This window comes from Micropterus salmoides, unplaced genomic scaffold (assembly GCF_014851395.1).
Source record: "Micropterus salmoides isolate LMB-PRFRI ecotype aquatic unplaced genomic scaffold, ASM1485139v1 Ms_hic_scaffold_10, whole genome shotgun sequence".
NCBI lineage: Eukaryota > Metazoa > Chordata > Actinopteri > Centrarchiformes > Centrarchidae > Micropterus > Micropterus salmoides.
Window position 1 is genome coordinate 10,036,879 of NW_024040041.1, and position 22,268 is coordinate 10,059,146.

Here is a 22,268-nt window from a genome sequence, read left to right on the forward strand (position 1 = left end):
AACAAGAATGTAGCCTGAGATTCTTAACCTCTTCCAGCTCACAGACCCTGTGTGTCCATCAAGCCCTGTTTAAACTCAGCTTTATTTGTTAATTAATTAAAGATTTCAGTGGTCTCATGAAGTACCCAAATGCCAAGTTGAATTCTTGGAAAATGTGCACAATGATGCACAAAATATCTGTAATTTTCTAGTTGACAGTTCACTACACTCCTCCGAACTGATTGTGTAATGAAGTATTACCTCCTGAATAAAACAGCGTGTTTGTCTGCTCTAATGTGAGCTGCAAAGATTAGCATGTCTGGCAAACTAGCTTTCGAAGACCAAGGAGTATTTTCATACATTCATTCGTCTTGTAACGTTACCACTTTAGCATACTATTTGAAAATACCAACAAAACATGAATCCAACCTCAGTCTTGCTAGTAATAGTATGTAACATTACACAAAGCAGAATGGAATAATAAATAAAATACAAGAACTAACTCTATACTACAAGAACAAAACTGTTCATTTCAATGTCCTACACGGATAATCAGCTGGTGAGGATGCTGCAAATGTTTTGCCTGGGACATTTTATCTTTAGCCTCAGTCTTTTAGCACAATATCATGTACAAAGACTATTTATTTAAAGAATATTGAAGACTCCTTTTAAAACAGGGCATTCAGAAACATTTAAAAGTCAGCTGGAGAGAGTTTTTAATTTATGGAGCTAATGTTTACTTAATTAGTGTTAGCTAGTTTAAATAACTAAGAAAATTGGTAGGGTTTTTTTTTTGTTTGTTTAGCTGGATACCATATTGTGCCAGACAGATTTTACTTTAACAAGAGAGTATATATATATATATATACTTCTAATATACTCCTTTGTCTGTTTTATTATTTATTTAATTATGTATTGATTTGTCACTGGCCGAACAGGGGGGCAGACATGGGGATGGGGGGGCACAAACAGACAGCACAGAGAAAGGACAACACCTGCAAGGGGGATGGAAGGTGGGGACAACAGGCATTAGCAGAAAGCAACGAAACTTGCAATAGAACAGAGAGGGGGGCTTGGGGAGGAGAAATCAACAACAAACAAACACAAACAAAAACAAACAAATAAACAATAAAAATAATAGTAAAAGACAACCAGCCGAACAGCAGCAAAAAACAACTGACATAATAAGACAACTAAGAGAAAAATTAAAACAAACAGTCACGCACAATAAATAAGCAACATAGCACAGTCATGAGAGCTGGAATAATAACAATTAATTTAAATAAGTAACTGAAAGAAAAGCATCAGGAATAATTCTACCAGGGACAACCTAAATTTGTTTGTGTCTATATGTGAGACTGTGTGCGTCTGTATGTGTGTGTGTACATGTGTGTGCGCATAAGCCTGTTAAAGAATGTAGTTAGTGAGAGTGGGACGCCACAACTGTGCCACACCGACCCCAGCAACAGGCAGGCAAGAACCACAGTAGCCAGTAGTGGTGGTCCACACGGGGCTTGGATCCCTAAATACGATCCCCCGACACCTCTCAATCAAGTCAGAATCCCCAACGCACGCAGAGTGATGGGGAAAATGGGACGGGGTAACTTAGCCATATCATAGGTCTTCACATATCTTCTGCCAGAACTTTTGAACAGGTGCATATTGCCACATAGCATGCATGTAACTATCAGATATGTTACCTGAGCAGTTCCGGCAGATGTTTGACCCATTCTGAACATCCTTTGTCCAGTATAGTGTGTTCTATAGAGAGTTTTATACTGTATGAGTTGTAGATTGGGATTTGTAATCGTTCTAAAGGTATTTAAACATATCTGCATCCAGAAGTTTTGGTCTGGACTATTGGACTATCTGGACTGAATTATGGATTTTAACTGTTGAAATTCCAGAAATCTATTATGGCTAATTCCATATTGTGCCACTAGATCCTGGAATTGAATAAAGTTACTGCCTTGCATTACATGCTCTAGATGTCTTATCCCTTTGTCATACCACAGTGGGGAATTTAGTGTTTTCTTATTTTGCAAGATGTCAGGATTATTCCAGATTGGGGTAAATCTGCATGAGATAGGTGAAGACCCAGATATTTTGAGTTCCCACCAAGCTGCCAGGGAAGTGCTGTTAATGCTTTTAAAGCAGGTATGACGTTGGATACTGGAACTGATGAATGGCATATCGGAAATTTCCTTACAGATTGTTTGCTCTATGTCCATCCATAAGTGGTCTGATTGATCCATTTTGAGATATATTGTAGTCTATTGGACAGGAAGTAATGATACACATTTGTCAGTTCTAAACCACCAGAATCTTTTGCTTTTTGCATAGTTTTTAAACTGATTGGTGGGGGGTTATTTTTCCACAAGAATTTCGAGATGTTTGAGTCCAGTGATTTAAACTAGACAGCAGAGGGTTTGGTGGGTAACATTGAAAACAGGTAATTGATTTTAGGTAGGACCATCATTTTTATTTTTACTTCCCGTGAGTGATATAGGTAATGATGTCCACCGTACAAGGTCATCCTCTATTGATTTAAGTAAAGCCGTGTAGTTTAGCCATGTCAGTTCTGACAGCCTGGAGGAAATATTGACACCCAGATATTTAATATTCCCAGACTTTAGCGGTGTGGTAGATATACTCTGGAAATCACACTTTACAGGTAAAACTATGGATTTACTCCAGTTAATGGAGAAGTCTGAGATGGATGAGAATTTGTAAGTGTGATTGTCTCAGAAAGAGACATTTGTGAGTTTAGGAGGAAAATTAATACATCATCTGCATAAAAGCTTATCTTGTGGTGTATATTTTCTGTTTGAATTCCTTTAATATTATTTTGTCTGATAGCAGCTGCTAGTAGTTCTATAAAAGTGGCAAATAGCGAGGGAGAGGTATGATCATTCTTTTTATTAATAATTTCATTTAATTCAAGTTTTGATTTTCTCAGATCATTCAGCATGTGTTCCTGTGGGAAAATTGGTAGTTTAATAAAAGAAACAAGTGGGAACATCAGGGTTTGAGTGAACCAGAGACAAACAAAGAGACATGTAGCGTTCCAAATCCCAGTTTTATTGGTCGTTGGATTTCAGGTGAACTAATGGCACAAGAGAGATTAATCCACAATATCAAAAAAATTATACAAAATAATAATACAAAAAGAAGTTCCAGTTATACAAAGCAAAGATGTGGACTTTCATTCTTTTTTTAATTTTTTTTTTTTTATTATCTTTTATTTTCCTACTGCCCAAAAACTCAAGAGTAAGGCACAGTCATTACCACATGTTTACCCTTCCACATCCGTTTGTCTAAGCCTTGGTCTTGTTACCTTGGAGATGTTGTTTCTCCGAGGATAACTGCTCCTTTTAGTCGCTTGAGATTCTCAACCCTTCATGCAAAAACGGTCAAAACTTCAGAGGGAAAATTGGACGGACTTGGTGAGGAGCTGGCTACAATCATGGATCATTTCATGGAGCTACAATGATTGGTTTTCCCTACTGACTTTCACATCAGAGGAATGCTTGGTGATTACGATGATGGGTTAAAGAGCCCAAACAGTTAGGGCCACATGCCACGATAATCTTAAGATAAACAGAAACCATTGCTGCTTCAATGGGTAATGGAGAAAGCAGGCTGCTGAAGGGTAGAGAATCAAAGAGGGCAGGACCCATGGGTGCAATGTGCTACATGACTGCATAACAGACATTTCAGTTAAAAAGGACGACAAAAGTCTGCTTCTTTTCTGTTCTTTTTTTTAAACCTATCCCTTCCCCACCTTCACTGGCAAGGAACAAACAGAAAAATCCAACAAAAACTAAATAGGTCACATATCATTGTGAAGGCTGTCGTGATACTTAAAGTTTAGACAGAAATTAAAACCAAAAGAAGAAGCAGGTTTAGGGTATTATGGGTACTCTTGCAGCCCTTTTCGGTCATATGGCAAAGCTCTCAAGTGCAGGGGCAGAGACGCAGCAGGAAATCACTGTCTGTGCAGTGTGCGAGATGCTCGACGGGCCTGTAGCATTTCTCAACGTGTCACGAGTTACTGTAGGAGTTAGTAGCACCAGGTTCCAGTTTAGTCAGTTGTGAGATGATAAGTTTGTTAATCCAGTATCAAAGGTTTGGTGTAGATAAAGGCTGAGGTCTAAGTTTGGTTGATTGATTCAAAAAGCAGCTTTCAAAAGGGTCTATAAATCATTTCACTCTAGCTATGGTTACTGTACGCCTACCCATGATAATGTCTGTGCCTTGGACATAGAAAAAGAAAGGACCCCAACTGTGTGTCAGTGGTAAGACAGGTGAGTGCAGTAAATATGTGTGACCGCACCATTTAAATTTTCTTTATAATGTTCTCGGGACAATAGGTTTAGCTTGCGGGGAGGGGCGGGGTTATGTTTTAATTTCCTATATCCTGTTTGGTCCAGGAAAATCCCTGCCAACCAATGAGAACACAGCTAGAGAACAACACAGGAAACTGGTTTACATTTGAAAATTTTACAGTTGAGATGAAGGAAGGGGGTTAAACCCGTCAGTAACACCATCTTCAATATCTTTATCATCATCATCATCCTCATCAGATCCACTCCAGTTATATCACAGTCATCACACAGAGGCAACAGGGCCTGCTCTTAAAAACAAACACACTAGGCCTGGTCCTACGTGAATCTGCTTCTACATGAGCCAGACACAAAAAAAGACCCTCATGCTCCACCTTTTATATCCAGCTGACAGGAAGCAGCTGAAGTAGATTTTATCCGGTGGCGGATCTGTTTTGGTAGATTAGTTCAGGTAGAAACAGATCTAGCTGACCAGGTCAGACACCATAAATACTGCCACCATGCGCTGCTCACACAGACAATAGAGACCAGTAGAGTAGAGACGAGGGGGTTAACCCAGGTGGGGAGGGCTCTTTTAATGTAGCTCTGCTCTGTTCTAGGAGAGGGACGGCACAATCGTAAGGCGAGGAGGAGTGTGAGTGGCGGGTCAAGCAGCGAACCAGATAGGAGCAGGAAAAAAAAAAAAAAGTGCACAGCCCCATGGTAACTATGGCAACAGAAAGGTTGGCGCTGCAGAGCAGAGCTGGGAAAGGGAGGAAGGAAGGATAAAGGGAAGGAAAGGGAGGCAGGGCAGACAGGAGTGTCTCCCCTTTTCTATCATTTCTGTTCTCTCTGTGCAGTTTATCAATACATAAAGTCATAAGTACAGGATATAATATAAGGAATGGACGGGAGGGTGAGTGGGGGACAGGTAGGTGTATGGACGGGTAGTGCTGCGTCACCACACTTCATTTATCAGCATCGCAGCAGTGGGTGACCACATCCTAGCTTCCCTCAGTACTCCCAGAGCGTGGCGGTCTCCAGGTCATCGGCGTTGGCCTTCAGCACGCCGGCGTGGTCGCCACGGAGGTACTTGTTGTCGCCGGCGTGGCGGATGGCCAGCTTGTTGTAGTCGCAAAACTCAAAGAGGAAGTCAACAGGTGTGTCGCTGCTGCTCACCACCGACTGCTCGTTACCCACCATCCAGTATTTACCCGTCGAGTCTGCCGGAGGAGAAGAGATTAAGGAGGAACAGAGTTTAGACAGAGACAAGATGGTGAAAGCAAGGGAGTGTGTAGATGGAGGTATTGTGTGGCAGAAAGGTGGGGGAGGGTGTGAATAAAAAAAAATGGAGGGGGGAACAAAAGATCCAGCTTAAAATTGCTTTGTTTGAATTACATAATGTTAAGGCGGGGGAAATTACCCGAATCAAATCCCCCTTTTTGGCACAAATGCTTCATGAGAGTAAACCCATAATGACAATCCCTTAAAGAGAAAATTATTTAATCCCTTGTACGCCTGAGGGAGGTCCTTACACACGCTCCGACAAGCAATACCATTCTCCCAGCTGCGTAATGCTGCTTTACATCACACAATAGCAAACATGTCCTTCATCAAGACACGGAGCGTCTATCTGCTAAAATCCTACACTGACCTTGCAGGCTGTAGGCGCCGTCTCTGAACTCCAGAGTGAAGTAGTCATAGGAGGAGCGGTTGGAGTCCAGCGTCCCCGTCACCTTCCTGCAGCCGATGAAGCCGTGCTCCCCGCGCAGCACAATGATCGGGCGGTTAATCAGCTTCATAAGAAACTCCTCAGACTCACCTGGAGACAGACAAAGGACGCAACAGTGTAAAAACTACAGCTTGTTTCACTGTGTACATTTAATTACACAACACTTTGGTTTTAAGATCTAAAATTTGAGAATCGGTACCTTCAAAAACACTCAAACTGCTCTGGAAGACCATGTTGTGCATTTCGTTGCGGCTCAGCGCTTGAGCTTAAAGCACTGGGTTTTCATCTCGCTCATTTGAAATGTATGCAAAGCAACTAAAGAGCCCTGTGGTCGCTGACAGCTCCCTCATCAGAAGCTGCAGCACACAGGACAACAGTAATGAAAGTAGGTGTTCTTATGGTCAAATCTTTTGTTCTGTACAAGTAGATGTCCTGCATTCAAAATCCTGTTTAAGTGAAAGTACAGAAGTTTTATTAGTAAAAGTAAAACTACTTGTTCTGCAGTAAAATATCCCCTGTGACAGATAGATTGTTTATACAGATATAAATGTGTAAGTATCATTTTAAAGTTTTTGTTAATCAACATGACGCTAGTCTTAACTACTTTATAAAAGTAATTTTGTCCAAGATTTCTACCAATCTGTCTTTGTTTTTTGGTATTTCAATGAAACAGTCTAAAAAGATTAGAGGGGAAAAGTCTCTTGTACAATACTTGCCTCTGAATTGTAGTGGAGTACAAGTATAAAGTTGCTTTAAATGCGACTTTCCGCCTCTTTTGATGTCACAGTGCAAGCTCCTCAGAGACTCTACATACTCCGTTTTCTAGTGACATTTCCACGTGATTAATTAAAAAGGAAACGTGGCAAAAGAACAGACAAAAAGATTGCAACAAAGCTGATTTCCCAAAGAGTAAGCATCCCGCTATTACGAAACAGACCCACTCTGCTCAGAAGTGCTGAAGCCTTAGAAACAACTGGAAAATCTAGCCATGATTTCATTCCTGTCTTTTACTGTGGTGAACTTCTACTCATCCCTCCTCCACTGAAAAGTAAATCAGTTAGCTACATGTCAGTGTCTGAACGGCTGAATCAACAAATCTCACCAACCGGCAGAGTCGATGGTGGCTGCTAGCTGGCCGTTTTTCTTGGCGGCGACATACTTCCCATTAGCAGCCCGGAGAGTCAGCCTCTTCCCACGCCACTCAATGTCAAAGTAGCAATTAGCTGACCTACAGAGAGAGAAAGAGAGAAAGTGAAGGCATGGGAGGTGAGAAGGATAACAATTTACACAGCAGTTAGACATCCAGTAGCACCTGAGTGTCAGGTACAAACACAGTCTGTTGATCAGAAAACTGCACCCAGCTGCTTTATCCAGAACTGGAGTAATCGTTGGGTAATTGGATCAGTAGGCTCAGGGGTCGAGGAATAAGCTTCACTTGTAGTCTTGGGTTAAGTTGAATCAAGTAGCTTGTTAACCCTTTCACTTGGCATAGGGGAGGGTTTTATTTCCTTGCATAGCCAGCACCAAACTCATTTCGCCTTACTATATTTTATTAGAGAAGCTCTGAAACATTCTCCAAATCGTTTCCACAAACCACAAAAGGACTCGGAAAAGATGTTTGTTAGATCTGCGAGGAGTGAACAGTTAAATCTCAAGAATGTGATGGAGGAATTTGGTGACCTTCCTGCAGAGCACTCTGCAGCGTGTCAATTACTGTCTGAGTTAACTCTGGACACATGCTTCTTTGAGCAATCGGATACTGGATCAGGTTTTGTTGTGCTCTGTCTCACTCCTGCGCATCTGCACAACGTCTTTGCATTAGAAACAATGAGATTTTCAAAATAAAAGGTAATTTTTAAATACACAATAATGGAACCAAATACTGACAAAGATGACAAGAGTAGTCTAAGCACCTACTCCTGAATCTGTTTGGGGCCTGACAGGGATATCATCCAGGAGCACAAAGTCACAGGTCAGCTCTCTGGCTGAACCAACCACTGCACATTAAAGAAAATCACTCTTTATAGGTTGAGGGCGCACAGAAACACACTTCGTCTCCCCCAACATGCCAGAGCCATGACATCGCTCACTCTTCATCCTTCACCCCCCCCACCCCCACAAACACACACCACCAAATACACACAAACCTCCTACAGTAAAACTCATAAATCATGTCACAGCTCAAATTACCGGAGGGACTACAGACTAGGAGCTGTGAAGGACAAGTGCACACACACACACACAGTCACTGCCTCTGGTGAGTGAGTGAACATATTTGAGCAGGTGTGGTTGTGGTCGATTTTTGTTGAGACATTGTAGTGACGTGTGTGACGCTTACTTGGTGGAGGCGGTGCACTGCAGGCCGCCGTTGGCAGTCAGTGTCCAGTATTTCCCAGCGGCGGTCCGGAACGCACACTTCCTGTTTTCACGACAAATCTCCACCTGGAACACTTCTTGGTCGCCCTCCTCGTCCTGATTGGCTGACAGGTCCATACCTGGGCGGATTTAGATAGTTGGGAGAATGGGGTTTTAGCTAAAATACAGGCTAGTGGGTCAACCATGAGTCCAACAGAAGATGACAAACACTAGTCCACCCACCCACACTGTGAGGTATGAACTTCTAACATACCCACACATCTCCTGGTCAGCATCAGACACACTAAATGAGCAACATCAGACGGCTTGGATTAGTGGGGGATTTCACACAGCTGCACACTCACCCACATCTGTCACAGGCCAGACGGACCCCACTACAGATCAAAAGATTACTCATCATGGTGGACGGTCACAAAACACAGAAAAAAACCACAAGAATATTCACTTCACTGGAATCTACTGTGAACTTAGACAGCAGCAGAGGGAGCTGAACCAATTCATCTGCAACAATTCATGTTTATATAATATTAATGTGTTTGGTCATTTATTAAGCCTTTACAACTTCGAGTTTACAGCCATGCTAGCTGCTCCGTGAGGCTGTGTATACACCCCCCCCCACACACACACACACACAGCAGTGCTTTGAGCTAAATGATAATGCAAGCAGGTTTAATATTTACCATGTTCACCATCTTAGTTTAGCATGTTAGTATGCTAATATTTAGCACTAAACACAAAATACAATGAGGCTGAATGTCAGTTTTGCATGAATTAGGTCATAAACCAAAGTACTGTATACAGTAAAACTTTGACTTGGTGATTACTGTAGAGTAAAAGGATCACCAGAGTCATTAGGGTTTATCCTCTTGGCATCAATCTCTTTACTAAAGTGAATGAAAATCCATCCAACAGTTGGGTAGATATTTCAGTTAGAAACAAAATGGTGGCCTGACATTGGCTGGCAGCATGGCACAAAATGTCAGAAAATTCTCTGGTTCAGATAGATCACGAGATCAAATATAAAATGTAAATGTAAGTCTTTTACACGGTAACTTGGAATATTTCTCAGTGTTGGACTACTAGACTTAACATTTAAAAATTGATCAATCAGAAAAATTTAACCAACCAATTAATTAATAATGGGGGGGGGGGGGTTAAATCTGCTTTAGCTACAGATTTAGTGTCAGTCTTAAAGGCAAGCGTGCGGGTCTGTATGTGTGCGTGCGTGCGTGCGTGCATCCACACACTCAACTGTATGTTTACAGAACACCAGACCTCTCTATTAAATTCACATCATCCTTACTAAGGCACTTAAGAGCAACAAAGAGATAAACAAACATCAGTCAAAAATATGATCTAGACATATACACAAAACTCCAGCGTACCACTCCCCTAACACACGCTTTATGCAGCACAATGCGCGCTATTGTATATGATGAGGTCATGGCATGGATGGACCTATAGCTGAAGGGCTGGATAGAGAGAGAGATGGACTGTCTGTTGGACTGCTGTGTAAATGTGCGCAGAACAAGACCGAGAGAGAAAGAAAGATGTGTTTGATAAAACACGCTCATGTGTTCCCCCATCCCTCTCCCGTTTCATGTGTGACACCCTCCCCCCCACTTTATTTCTCTTTTTCCATGTTTCTTGTTCTCTTACAGCCCAAACAACTGGCTGCAGTGGTCACACTGCCTACATAAAAAAAAAGAAAATGACCTAGAATGCTGTCCAAACAAATTATTAATGACTCTGAAGGGGACCTTTTTTTTTTTTTTTTTTTTTAAAGGTCAAAAACGTTCATTCACAGTACCCTTCATCAGCATTTCCTTTTCCCTTTCACACAACACGTCTTAATACAAGCTGTACATCGTTTGTCTCCAACTGAAGTCAAAGATGTACTTCATAACAACAACACCACCACCATATAATACACAGTATTACCTAAGGTAATAGTTGCAAAAGAGTTAATGCTCACAGAAAACAGGAGTGGAGTGAGATGTAGTTGAGTCCCTGCTAAAGTCAACTTGGGAACTCTAGCCTCTGCAGCCAGATTGAGTTTCTGCAGAAATATGTGGGGATGCACATGTACGAACGAGCACGCACGCACACACACAGATGATTGAGAAGGAAAATAAGAGGCCATAATGGGAACCACATGGTGCGAAGGGGCTGCAACAGACAAGGAGGGAAGGAACACGTTCGAGGAGGAGTTGACAGTGAAAAGGAGAAAATAAAAAGGGTCAGACTGTGCTTGCCTCCAGGATCATCAGTACCCTTGCTGAACTGTCCTCTAATCCTCGCTGCTTCTTGCTCAGCCAACACCCTCGGACCCTCAGTACAGTAACACGGGAGAGACCATTTATTACCGTGGCAGGAGAGAGTGTAAAGCATCTGTTTCTACCCACCAGGAACTGACCATGGGGTTACCTGCATCACGAATGAGTTTAAACCAAAAATGGCACAAAACGTCTGAGAAAAAAAATTAAAGTCATTATTCAAAACCTAAAGAAACTTTAAAGTACCCTTTAAATGTCAAGTGATATATCAAAACAAATTGTTAGATCATTTGAATAAAAAAAAAAAAAATTATCTAAAACACAGTCTCCATTAGATGAACCGCCACCAGGGCTGCACAAAAAACTACCACATTTGTTTGCAGTAGATCATAAAAATAAATTCACCGTTTTTACAAGAGGCAACCTGGCAACCAGTGCATTCTCCAGAAAGTTACTGGTTAAATGGCAAATTGTCATTTTTACACTGAGTTTGAATGAGTTACGAGTCTCTATGTATAACATGTTAATTTATTATTTTGTGAGTTTTGGAACTGCTGGTGTGTAGATTTGTGTTACCTTTGGATAGAGCCATGCTATAGCATTACCCCGTTTCCAGTCTTTATGCTAAGCCAACTGACTCCTGACCATAGCTTCATATATATTGTGCAGACATGAGTGATATCAATCCTCTCATTTAACCTTTGGCAAGAGAGCAAATAAGTACACTGCTCAAAAAAATGAAGGGAACACAAACACCACAATGTAACTCCAAGTCAATCACACTCCTGTGAAATCAAACTGTCCACTTAGGAAGCAACACTGATTGACAATCAATTTCAGATGCTGTTGTGCAAATGGAATAGACAACAGGCGGAAATTATAGGCAATTACCAAGACACCCCCAATAAAGGAGTGGTTCTGCAGGTGGTGACCACAGACCACTTCTCAGTTCCTATGCTTCCTGGCTGATGTTTTGGTCACTTTTGAATGCTGGCGGTGCTTTCACTCTAGTGGTAGCATGAGACGGAGTCTACAACCCACACAAGTGGCTCAGGTAGTGCAGCTCATCCAGGATGGCACATCAATGCGAGCTGTGGCAAGAAGGTTTGCTGTGTCTGTCAGCGTAGTGTCCAGAGCATGGAGGCGCTACCAGGAGACAGGCCAGTACATCAGGAGACGTGGAGGAGGCCGTAGGAGGGCAACAACCCAGCAGCAGGACCGCTACCTCCGCCTTTGTGCAAGGAGGAGCAGGAGGAGCACTGCCAGAGCCCTGCCAGAGCCCTGCAAAATGACCTCCAGCAGGCCACAAATGTGCATGTGTCTGCTCAAACAGTCAGAAACAGACTCCATGAGGGTGGTATGAGGGCCCGACGTCCACAGGTGGGGGTTGTGCTTACAGCCCAACACCGTGCAGGACGTTTGGCATTTTCCGGAGAACACCAAGATTGGCAAATTCGCCACCGACGCCGTGTGCTCTTCACAGATGAAAGCAGGTTCACATTGAGCACATGTGACAGACGTGACAGAGTCTGAAGACGCTGTGGAGAAAGTTCTGCTGCCTGCAACATCCTCCAGCATGACCGGTTTGGCGGTGGGTCAGTAATGGTGTGGGGGTGGCATTTCTTTGGGGGTCCGCACAGCCCTCCATGTGCTCGCCAGAGGTAGCCTGACTGCCATTAGGTACCGAGATGAGATCCTCAGACCCCTTGTGAGACCACATGCTGGTGCGGTTGGCCCTGGGTTCCTCCTAATGCAACACAATGCTAGACCTCATGTGGCTGGAGTGTGTCAGCAGTTCCTGCAAGAGGAAGGCATTGATGCTATGGACTGGCCCGCCCGTTCCCCAGACCTGGATCCAATAGAGCACATCTGGAACATCATGTCTCGCTCCATCCACCAACACCACGTTGCACCACAGACTGTCCAGGAGTTGGCGGATGCTTTAGTCCAGGTCTGGGAGGAGATCCCTCAGGAGACCATCCGCTACCTCATCAGGAGCATGCCCAGGCATTATAGGGAGGTCATACAGGCACGTGGAGGCCACACACACTACTGAACCTCATTTTGACTTGTTTTAAAGGACATTATATCAAAGTTGGATCGGCCTGTAGTGTGGTTTTCCACTTTGATTTTGAGTGTGACTCCAAATCCAGACCTCCATGGGTTGATAAATTTGATTTCCATTGATAATTTTTGTGTGTTTTTGTTGTCAGCACATTCAACTATGTAAAGAAAGGAGTAATTAATGAGATTATTTCATTCATACAGATCTAGGATGTGTTATTTTAGTGTTCCCTTTATTTTTTTGAGCAGTGTATATTTTCCCAAAACTACTGCCTTTTTCGAAAATTATTAAGAAATGTGATGTATCCCGGAGACATTCTGCCCCGACAGCGCAACTAACTCACACTAAAATACTTCTCTTGTACTGGATCCAGTGCCAAGATCCATTTGTCTCATGGTCTAAACATTTAGCTCTTAAGAATAAAGTTAAATATACACACAAGTATTTCTGGCAGTAAAGCGTCAACTCAACAGAAATTATCAGCAGAAAGGATCAGCTTCTGAGGAGTTAAGTCTAAAAATATCCCTTATTATCCTTAATGTTTTCTTTATTTCTGTGATTGGGTTCTGTGTGGAATTCAGCTGTTCGTTAAACAGTTCATTCGATTTTTGTAAAATCAAAAATCTTAATAGATGTTTAATGTATTTAAGTATTTTTTTTATAAAAATGAAAAACTCCACACTAGTTAAAGTCCATCAGCATCCTGGAGCTGTTACTTTTTCCACACATGAGACAAAGGGAAACTAAAAAGAGAACACTTTACATGCTTCATTGTTAACTGAAAAGCAGAAAACCGTTCACTGAGCTGGTTTTGGTTTTTGTTTTGAATATTAGTGGGCGAGTCTTTTTCTCATCAGTATAATTTACAATCCTGTATGTTTTAAAGGAAGTCAGATGATACGACTTGGTCTGTTGTATCGGGCATATGGTGGATAGGAGGAAACGTTTCACTACAGTCAAGAGGCTTTTTAGTTACTTATTAGTGTCTCATCTTTCCTCGCACCTTGAAACACAAGTTATCACATGGAACAAAAAATACTGGCGGGTACACACACAACATGAATATACAAGACTGACAGACAAAACTCCCACCCCGACACCTGTAGAGCCTGAGCCGTGACCCAGAGAGAAGCTGAGGCTGTCTGGCGGGCTTCATCTCTCCGTGTGTGTGCGCGCGTATGTGTTGCCCAGATATCTCTATACTGATCACTTGGTGAAGCTCACATGGTTAATGGAGGTGGATGAAAGGTTCTGTACTCATACACACTCTCAGAGTCCCCCTTCAGCAAACCACAGCAAAAGGTAGTGACCACACATGCAGAATCCACCCAAACCACACCAAATGTAAGGCACAACACACACACTCTTGAAAACAACCCCTCCGTCTTTCTGTCCACCCCACCCACCGCATTCAGCCTGATGGCGGCAGGCACAGATTGTTGGCCCCGGTTACTGCGAGCCAGCACCAGAGGCCTGCTGTGAAAGCACGCGATTGTATCAAGTGCAATTGTGTGTGTTTGTGTGCGTCTCCTATTGTTCAGCAGGCCTGACTGAGGAGGCGACCAGCTGGGGCACAAACAGTCAGCCAGATCATCAGGCTTTGTTCTGATCCAAACGCATGCATGCAGTATGACAGGCCAGCCAGACAGCCTACACACTGAATACTGTAACACCACTGCTTATACAGTATGGACAAACTGAACTCTAATACTCCCACTTCCTCTAATAAATGCAACAAAATCTTCTAAAATTAGGTCAGACATGTCAGATACAGTATTGTGCCGGGAGATGTCCCAAATCTTTTGGTAAATTGATTTCAAGCCCCGTTGTGTGTTCAGTGTGTTGCAAAATTGACTGAAGTAAAGTAGGACTGCGAGTTAGTGGGCATTAGTGAGGAGACACACCCAGAGAGCAGCAGGATGACACACTGGAGACAAAGCCTAACCTATAATAAAGTAGACGACATTAAAAGGGGGAGAGGTTCCCTGGCGCTCTGCAGCTGACATGAGGCAGCTCCCTTGGCATGCTCCCAGCACACACACACACACACACACTCTGACAGTGTGAAAACACACAAACATACTGAGGGTCTATAAACACATTATAGAGTCAGCATGCCAGTAAACACTACCAAGGATGCATAAACTGATGGCATCCTCTCTTTTTTCCTATTGGGTGAGTGTGTGTGCAGAATGTCATGTGTTGTAGGGAGGCAAATCACCACCCTTTACCCTGCAGGGATTAACACACACCAGCCAAGGTCGGAGTTGTGCGTCTCGTCTCTCATTTCCTGCCAGCGGGGAGGTGAAGGATACAGAAAGGGTGTCGGGGCCTGAATCATGGCCAGACACAACATGGAGCCTCAGTTTCTGCTCCTCCCTTTACCACACACACACACACGATTAAAGGCATGCTTATAACTCTGATTTGACTGATTTTCAACACTTTTGAGCTTGTACTGGAAACGGGCCAGGCAACCATAGCCAGTCAGTGACAACTATTTGATTTAATACCATTTAATTTTCATGTAAAATCTTAATGTGATTGTTTACTTTGTGCTGGTTTTCCAACAATAACCTGTATATCTGAATAAAGAGAGGCTGTTTTAGCAACTGTAACCTACAAAAGTCAGTTAAAGAATAGTTCAAAATTTAGGGAAATGAGAGAGAGTTAGCCTAGATGAGAAGATCAATACCACTTTTTTGTCTGTACGATTAACACAAAGCTACAGTTAGCAGCCTTAGCTTAGCATTAAGGCTTGACACATGAGGGGGGAGAACAGCTAGCTTGACTCTGTCCAAAGGCAACACAATCCACCTACCGGGTGCAGTGACAACCAAGAAATGGTCCTGCACATAATTGTTGTTTTTTTGTACAGATGACAGAGTTAGGCTAGCTGTTTTGTCCTGTTTCCAGTCTTCATGCTAAGCTAAGCTAACTGGCTGTAGCTTGATCTTTAAAGGACGGATGTGAGAGTGGTAGCAATCTTCTCAACTAACTATGGGCAAGAAAGCAGTTGAGCCCGTTTCCCTAAATGTCAAACTATTCCATTAAAACGTTTGACCTTTGCAGAGTTGCTTAGCATTGTGAATCTTTTCATGTGCCTTTAGTCATATTAACCAAGTCTCGTTAATCCACTTTCTTTTTCACAGGAAGTTAGTCACAGGATGCAACAAGGTGCGCTGCCTTATTGCCACGTCATTAGATGTTAAATATTTGACACAAAAAGCCAGCCCTGTCCCAACAGGGATCACACTCCAGATATACAAGCAGGTGCTGAAAACAATGAAACACCACAGGACTGTCATCTCCACGTTAGCCACCTCATCCTTGCTTTCAGAGAGGACCATCACTTACAAAGAGCAGTCAGCACTCAGTGGTCACACCAGTAGCCATATGGATATGATGTGCTCTCATCCATTTAGTTGACAAACCGTTGCTCGGTCTTCACTCACACTTGCGCTACAGTTTAGGGGCAGAACAGTCCATTGAGCTGCAGGCTAACTGACTGGTAAGTGTCTCAGTCGTTAAACAGTCTCTCAGGGAATTTGTGACCATCTCCGTTCCAGAGATGAGAGTGGATGTTATGGTCCGGAAACAAGCAAGGGTTCAGTTAATGGCTGTTACAAAAGGTGCACGCACAAATTAGAGGACAGCAGAAGCAGGAGGACTGCTGTAATGTGCATTGAATATTACTTGTTACTAGACTTGTTTCTGGTGGTTCCCTACATGTCAACTCCGCATGCTTCATTAAGGCTGAATTAAATGGATTTATTTAGGGTTTTGGTTGAAAAAAATAAATAAATAAAAAAGAAACCCACTTTATAGCATCATGTGACTGGCAAGCAACGATGATAGATGTGAACACAGAAATAAAATGTCAGAGGAATTAAAAGGTTGCTGGCAGCATCACTGTCCAAAAATTTATTCCTTGTGATTTCTTTTCAGCATTTTGGATTCATAACAACAAAACAGACAACTCATGATTAACTGCAATGACCTTAAAATATTAGCAGTCAGGTCAGTTGGTTTGTTTTAATATTGTCAATTAGAGCGACTTAAAGGAAAAATCAGCATTTTTTATTACTTTATTTACCAGCTCCATTGTTTAGGTGTGTGGAATGCAGCAGATTAACACATGAAGTACATGAGAATAAATGCCACAAGCAATCAGAGCGGTTTTAAACTTCAAATGGTTTAAATATTGCAGTTGAAACTCCTGTGGACCTGTGTAAAACCTGTCTGACTGCTCATTTTGCTCCAATGACCTCCTATGTAAAGCTCAAACTAGTAAAAACAGTTACTTTAAGGAAAAGCTATAAATGACATTAGGAGGACAGGTTCCCTGGTGTGCGTTCCCAAAAATGGGAACCAATACATTTAAATGGCAGATCTTGGCCTTGATCAATAAGAATTAAGTATGAGTCAAAGACAATGAATTTTGATTATACAAAGCAGCTTTTGGACTGACCCACTTGAGCTGGCTCGCATTAAAAACCTTCGGCTGCTAATGAAACCCAGCCAACTTCAGCCGCCATCTTGGTTCAGGTCTGCGAGGCAAATAGCAGCTGTCAGTCCGTAAAACATCTGGAGCTGGTTTAATTCCACTCTACATTTAATCCGCATCACAATCATCCAGTTGTTGGAGGAATGAGGTCTTCCTCTAAAAGGTTCAGACCTCTTGCTCATTATCGACAGATTGGAGCTGCAGGGTGGTCGACTGAGAGCACAAGTGTCCTTAAGCAAGGCATCATAGCAAGTGACCTCTGATTAGGGAGGCACGGATACAACTTTTTCTTACTCATTACCAATTTAGATATCAGGTCAAGGTATCTGCTGATATTGAGGACCGATTAGATATCAATGGAGTTTTCCCCAGATCTGTTAAGTTACTGCGCGGATCATTTTCATGTTATATTATTTTTATGAACACTAAAATGTCCCCAGGTTCTGCTGTGGCACTGAAAACTGAGTAAGCGAGTCAGCTGATGGTGGATAGTAGGTCACATGGAAATTCAATTCAAAATGTCCCCGTTACTTTTTTCGCCACTGGTTTTTAGTTTTTTTTAGCGTTGGAACAATCTGTCAATTAATCAGTCTGTCGGCAAAAAAATATTAATCCAATATTTTTTGAGCAAAATTGGAAAATATTCACTGTTTTTAGCTTCTCAAATGAGAATATTTGCAGGTTTTATTAGTCCTCTGTGATAGTCAACTAAATATACATTGGGCATTTTAAATGTTAATTTGGCATCTGGGAAATTGTGACGGCCATTTTTCACCATTTCTGGACATCAATACATGAGGATGTTATAGTGCTGCCACCGGTTTCACACTATACAACTGAGCAAAAATTGGCCATCGGTTAAAACGTAAAGAAATCTAATGTACTACAAAAAGGGAAGAAGACCACAAGTTAGCAAACATGGATGTGAACAATGCAGGTTTTTATTTATGTTTTTATTTATATATAGTAAATACAGGGAGGAAATGCACTCGACAGGTTTACTAGACCTCAAGAATGCACATAATGCATTTTGGTGAGCAACACCGAATGTAAACATAACTTTTCTTTGTTGACAAGAAAACTCAGATCAGCTTTAATACGGATCAGTCACATCAAGCGATTTGCTAAATGAGGTCAGCATCGGTGCAGGACCTAACCAGCCTATCGGACTGGAGCAATTCTACCTCTGGGGAGGCAACTCACCATATGAGCATCTCCTGTTAATGTATATAGAGCTACAACTGATGATTGTGTGTTCTGACTGATGACCATTAAATTTAGCAAAACCAAAATTAATCCAGCCCAGATTTATTTGCTCTTACCAGCTACTAAAAGTTATAATGTAAAATGAAGATTTAGAAGCTGAAATCAGCAACTGATTGGTGATTTTACTCAATTAAAAAGTGATTAAATGCCAGTTAGTACAAAAGCTTTCCCGATGAAGTTGCCAAAACACATCCAACGAGGACTTTTTACTTGTGTGTAGAGAAATCAGTCAAAATAAATATTTTAATCTTGGTTGTTTTAGTATCACAGCATGAGGAGGAGCAAGATGTTTGTGGCATTTCACTGAGCTGCACCCTCCATAATAGAAAGAAATAATCTGATTTAGCAAAATATCTCAGACAGCAATGACATTTTTCCCCCCACGACTTGGAGATTAAAAGCGCAATTCACTGTCATTACAGAGGACGTCATCATCTAATTCCAACAGATCAGTTTAAAGTAGTCAGCATTTCTAATGTTTCCATGTTGTGAATCTTTATTTAACACAAGCTGGCTTCCATTTTGTGTCTGAGACCGGGCGCCACTTGTGGAGAAAAAGCAGCTGACTGGAGAGAGAAGTGGATAAATATCCCCATGACAAGCAAACAAAACAGAAAGACAGGCTCAGGAGCGGGAAACAAAAGGACAGAGAGATCATACTTTTTGAAAAGGAGGACGCAAAACCACCAAACCGCACAGTATTCACACAAGTACGCTCCTCTGACCAAACTCTAAATATAGACTTAAAGAGCATCAATTTGTATATTCTTATCTTTCATTACACCAGACAGTCACTGCCACAGTCTCTCTGCTTTCTCCGGCATTTTCCTCGTCTCTACCCAAATCACACTGATGTTTTTGTGCCAATTCAAAGACGCTTTTAGAGCATGAAACACACACCCCTTTAATTTAAGGGCTAATGATTAATTTCAGTATCTTTCTTTGATAGATTCATTTAGAAAAATGTGGTGATTTACTTAGACACCCATCATCATGAGGGATGCCACAGATAATCACCTCAGACACACAGCAGCCAGGCCTGAAGGCTGGAGGAGCTGCGGGGGAGGGGGCGAGGAGGCAGGAGAAGTGAAGGGAGGATGGGAAAAAGGCATAGGGAAATGATGAAAGAGACGCAAAAAAAGATTGGCGGTAGAGGCACAATGAGCGAAAGAGGTGAACGGATGGGATGGCGAGGGAGAGATGGAAAAAGTAAGGAGGGGTGAGGAAGGAAGAAGGTAGAGGGACAAGCTTGTATCTCTGCCCACTGACAGCTGAAAACCAGACACAAAATTAGTGTGCGCACACAGACCCCCCCCACCCAATCTGAAAGAATGAAGAAATAAAACAATACTGCGGCAGATCATATGTACCCAATTATTATTAATTGGTTTATATCACTATCACATGAAGAACCACAAATCTGTCCAATGACTTCAGCTGCTTTCAGACCCCCTAACTTCATCTTTTCTGTCCAAGTTGTTTATTAAACAGCGGCAGGAAGAAGATTTTTGGTATCAGGAGGTTCTGTTCAATAGACAACAGTGGGTGAGTGAAGTGAAACGCTTCAGTGTAGATTAAGGGATAATAAACTATGTAAAGCATCATGACTAAGTTACGCTGCAAATAATGAATGCAGTGATAAATCAGGGCCCATTCTTTTAAAAGGTGCCAAGAAAATATATGGATGTAAGGACTGAGGCAGTTTGAGGTGTAACTACATCTTTCCTCTCCTCTGAGCTGTTCTGTAAACTCGCAAGTTCAGCCTCTTGCCAGTTTAGGGCTGTTTTACATTTGAATGTTGGCACACGTGCACATGATGCTGCTGCATGTGTGTTAACAAGGCTGAGGCCTCTGTGCCCAGTCTTTGTTGGACTCTTTTAATGCCGGTTGTCTATATCACAGGAAACACAGGGAAACTGCAGGGGGATGCAATCTGACATTCCATCACTTTAACCCTTCCTCTGCCAGAGGATGAGATACCAACACACACACACACACACACACTATACTAACCTTGCCGGGTGGAGACGTTCCTCTCGTTGGCAGCAGTGAGCACGACCTGCGGGTGGCTCTGCTCCAGCACGAACAGCTCGTCCTTGCCCACGCGCGCGCTCTTACCGGACTTCATGGTACCGGAGGGCCCAGAGGGCGCAAGGTACCTGCCGCTACAGTCCCTGAACGCCACCTTGCCGGAGCGGAACTCCAGCGTGTAGCCCGTGCTCTTGTCCGTGGTGGCGACCAGCGCGCCGTCGTTCCTCAGGAAGCGGTTGTCGGCGGTCTGCAGGTGGTAGCGCTGATCGCAGAACACCAGCGTGATCATGGAGTCCACCCCCCACGGGACGTCCCGGTCGATGGCAATCTCGTCCACCTTGGAGCTCAGGTGCGCGTACCGCTTGCGCGTCATGCTGAAGATGTTCACCTGCGGGTGCATGGCAATGTGCACGCTCCATTTCTCCGCCACAGAGGCGGTCTGGGCGAAGCAGATGATCCGGTCCTCGGTTCCGCCCAGGTACCGGCCATGCGGCTCGGACTGCAGGGACCAGCGTCCATCATCATGGGCGGTGATGATGAACCGGCACTCTGGGCCCGGGGTCTCGCTGTCTCCGGTAACGTTCCCGTCCTTATCGGCGGCGATGTAACGGCCCAAATGTGACTTGAGGCAGAACACATTCCCGGTGGAGTCGTCGCCGCTCTGCTCCAGAGTCCAGATCTGCTTCTTCTTCATGCTAGTGGCGGAGGCGTTGATTTTGAAGCCGAAGGTCTCTGCAGTTAGGTATTTGTTCCCGCAATTGATCAGACCGAACTGGATCTGCAGCATGTCGCTGGTTCCGTTAGTCGCGCCGTTAGCTGTCATTGTCGGTTTCTGTGCGCTCGAGCCTCGGACCGGACCGGTTCTGTCTTGGAGGGATGGGGGGGGCGGTTCTGCAAGTGAGCTCGCGGCTGAAAGGGTGGGATGCTGTGCTGCCTCGCGTGCTTCTCTTTGTTTGGGGAGTGTGTGGCTGAGTGGGAGTCTGTGAGCGCGCGCCACCGGTCCTCAGTGTTCTGCCCGTCTCAGCAGCGCGAGCCCGCCGCCACAGCTGCAGCCTATATAACCATCAGTGACGTTGAGCTGCAGGACACGCCCCCTCAGATGGCCTGAAATCTGGGAGATGAACTCAAGTTTTATTTCTCTCCTCTAATCTGCTTTTAATTCAAACTCTGCTGACTCTTCTCTCTCTACACTTCTTTATAGTTAGCATTTCTTCTTCTTCCAGTCATATCAGATTGGAAATAGTGTGTAGGCCTATCCATAAGTAAAGGCTGCTAAACCCATAATGTTTTTACTGTGTTGGTCTATTCTCTACACATGACATCTATTAGCCTACATGTCTGTCCGTCCTAGGTTTGTAGGCTGTAGCTACAGACTGTAAAGCCCCTTGAGGCAGATTTGTGACATTGGGCTATAGCCTACATAAATCTGACTTGACTTAAAGAGAAGAAGGGCTCCATTAACCTCAGTAACCATGCCCTTTTACTCACATTCACATACAGGCAATCTGTTTTCAGGCAGCTAATAACATCATATCACCCGTATCACTCTTTCTCACACTCACTGATCAGATGGACTCAGCATTCAAATCATGAGGACAGATTGTGTGTGTGTCCGCACAAAAAGCTCTATTCATGGCTTGAGAACACACATCAGAGGGCAGGAAAGGCCCGGCTCCATAAACAAAGAGGGCAAACAGATCACACTGGCATC

General features: G+C 43.2%; 1 protein-coding gene across 1 annotated transcript; it reads right to left on the minus strand.

Annotated features, from left to right (window-relative positions):
- Positions 1–3,039: 3,039 nt before the first annotated feature.
- Positions 3,040–21,582, minus strand: fscn1a (fascin actin-bundling protein 1a). The gene is made up of 5 exons (XM_038695350.1): positions 20,540–21,582; positions 8,375–8,531; positions 7,143–7,264; positions 5,959–6,126; positions 3,040–5,527 (listed from the first exon to the last, which is right to left on the minus strand). Exons 1-5 carry the CDS (start codon positions 21,378–21,380, stop codon positions 5,319–5,321), a joined length of 1,497 nt encoding a protein of 498 aa, XP_038551278.1. The 5' UTR covers positions 21,381–21,582; the 3' UTR covers positions 3,040–5,318.
- Positions 21,583–22,268: the final 686 nt, after the last annotated feature.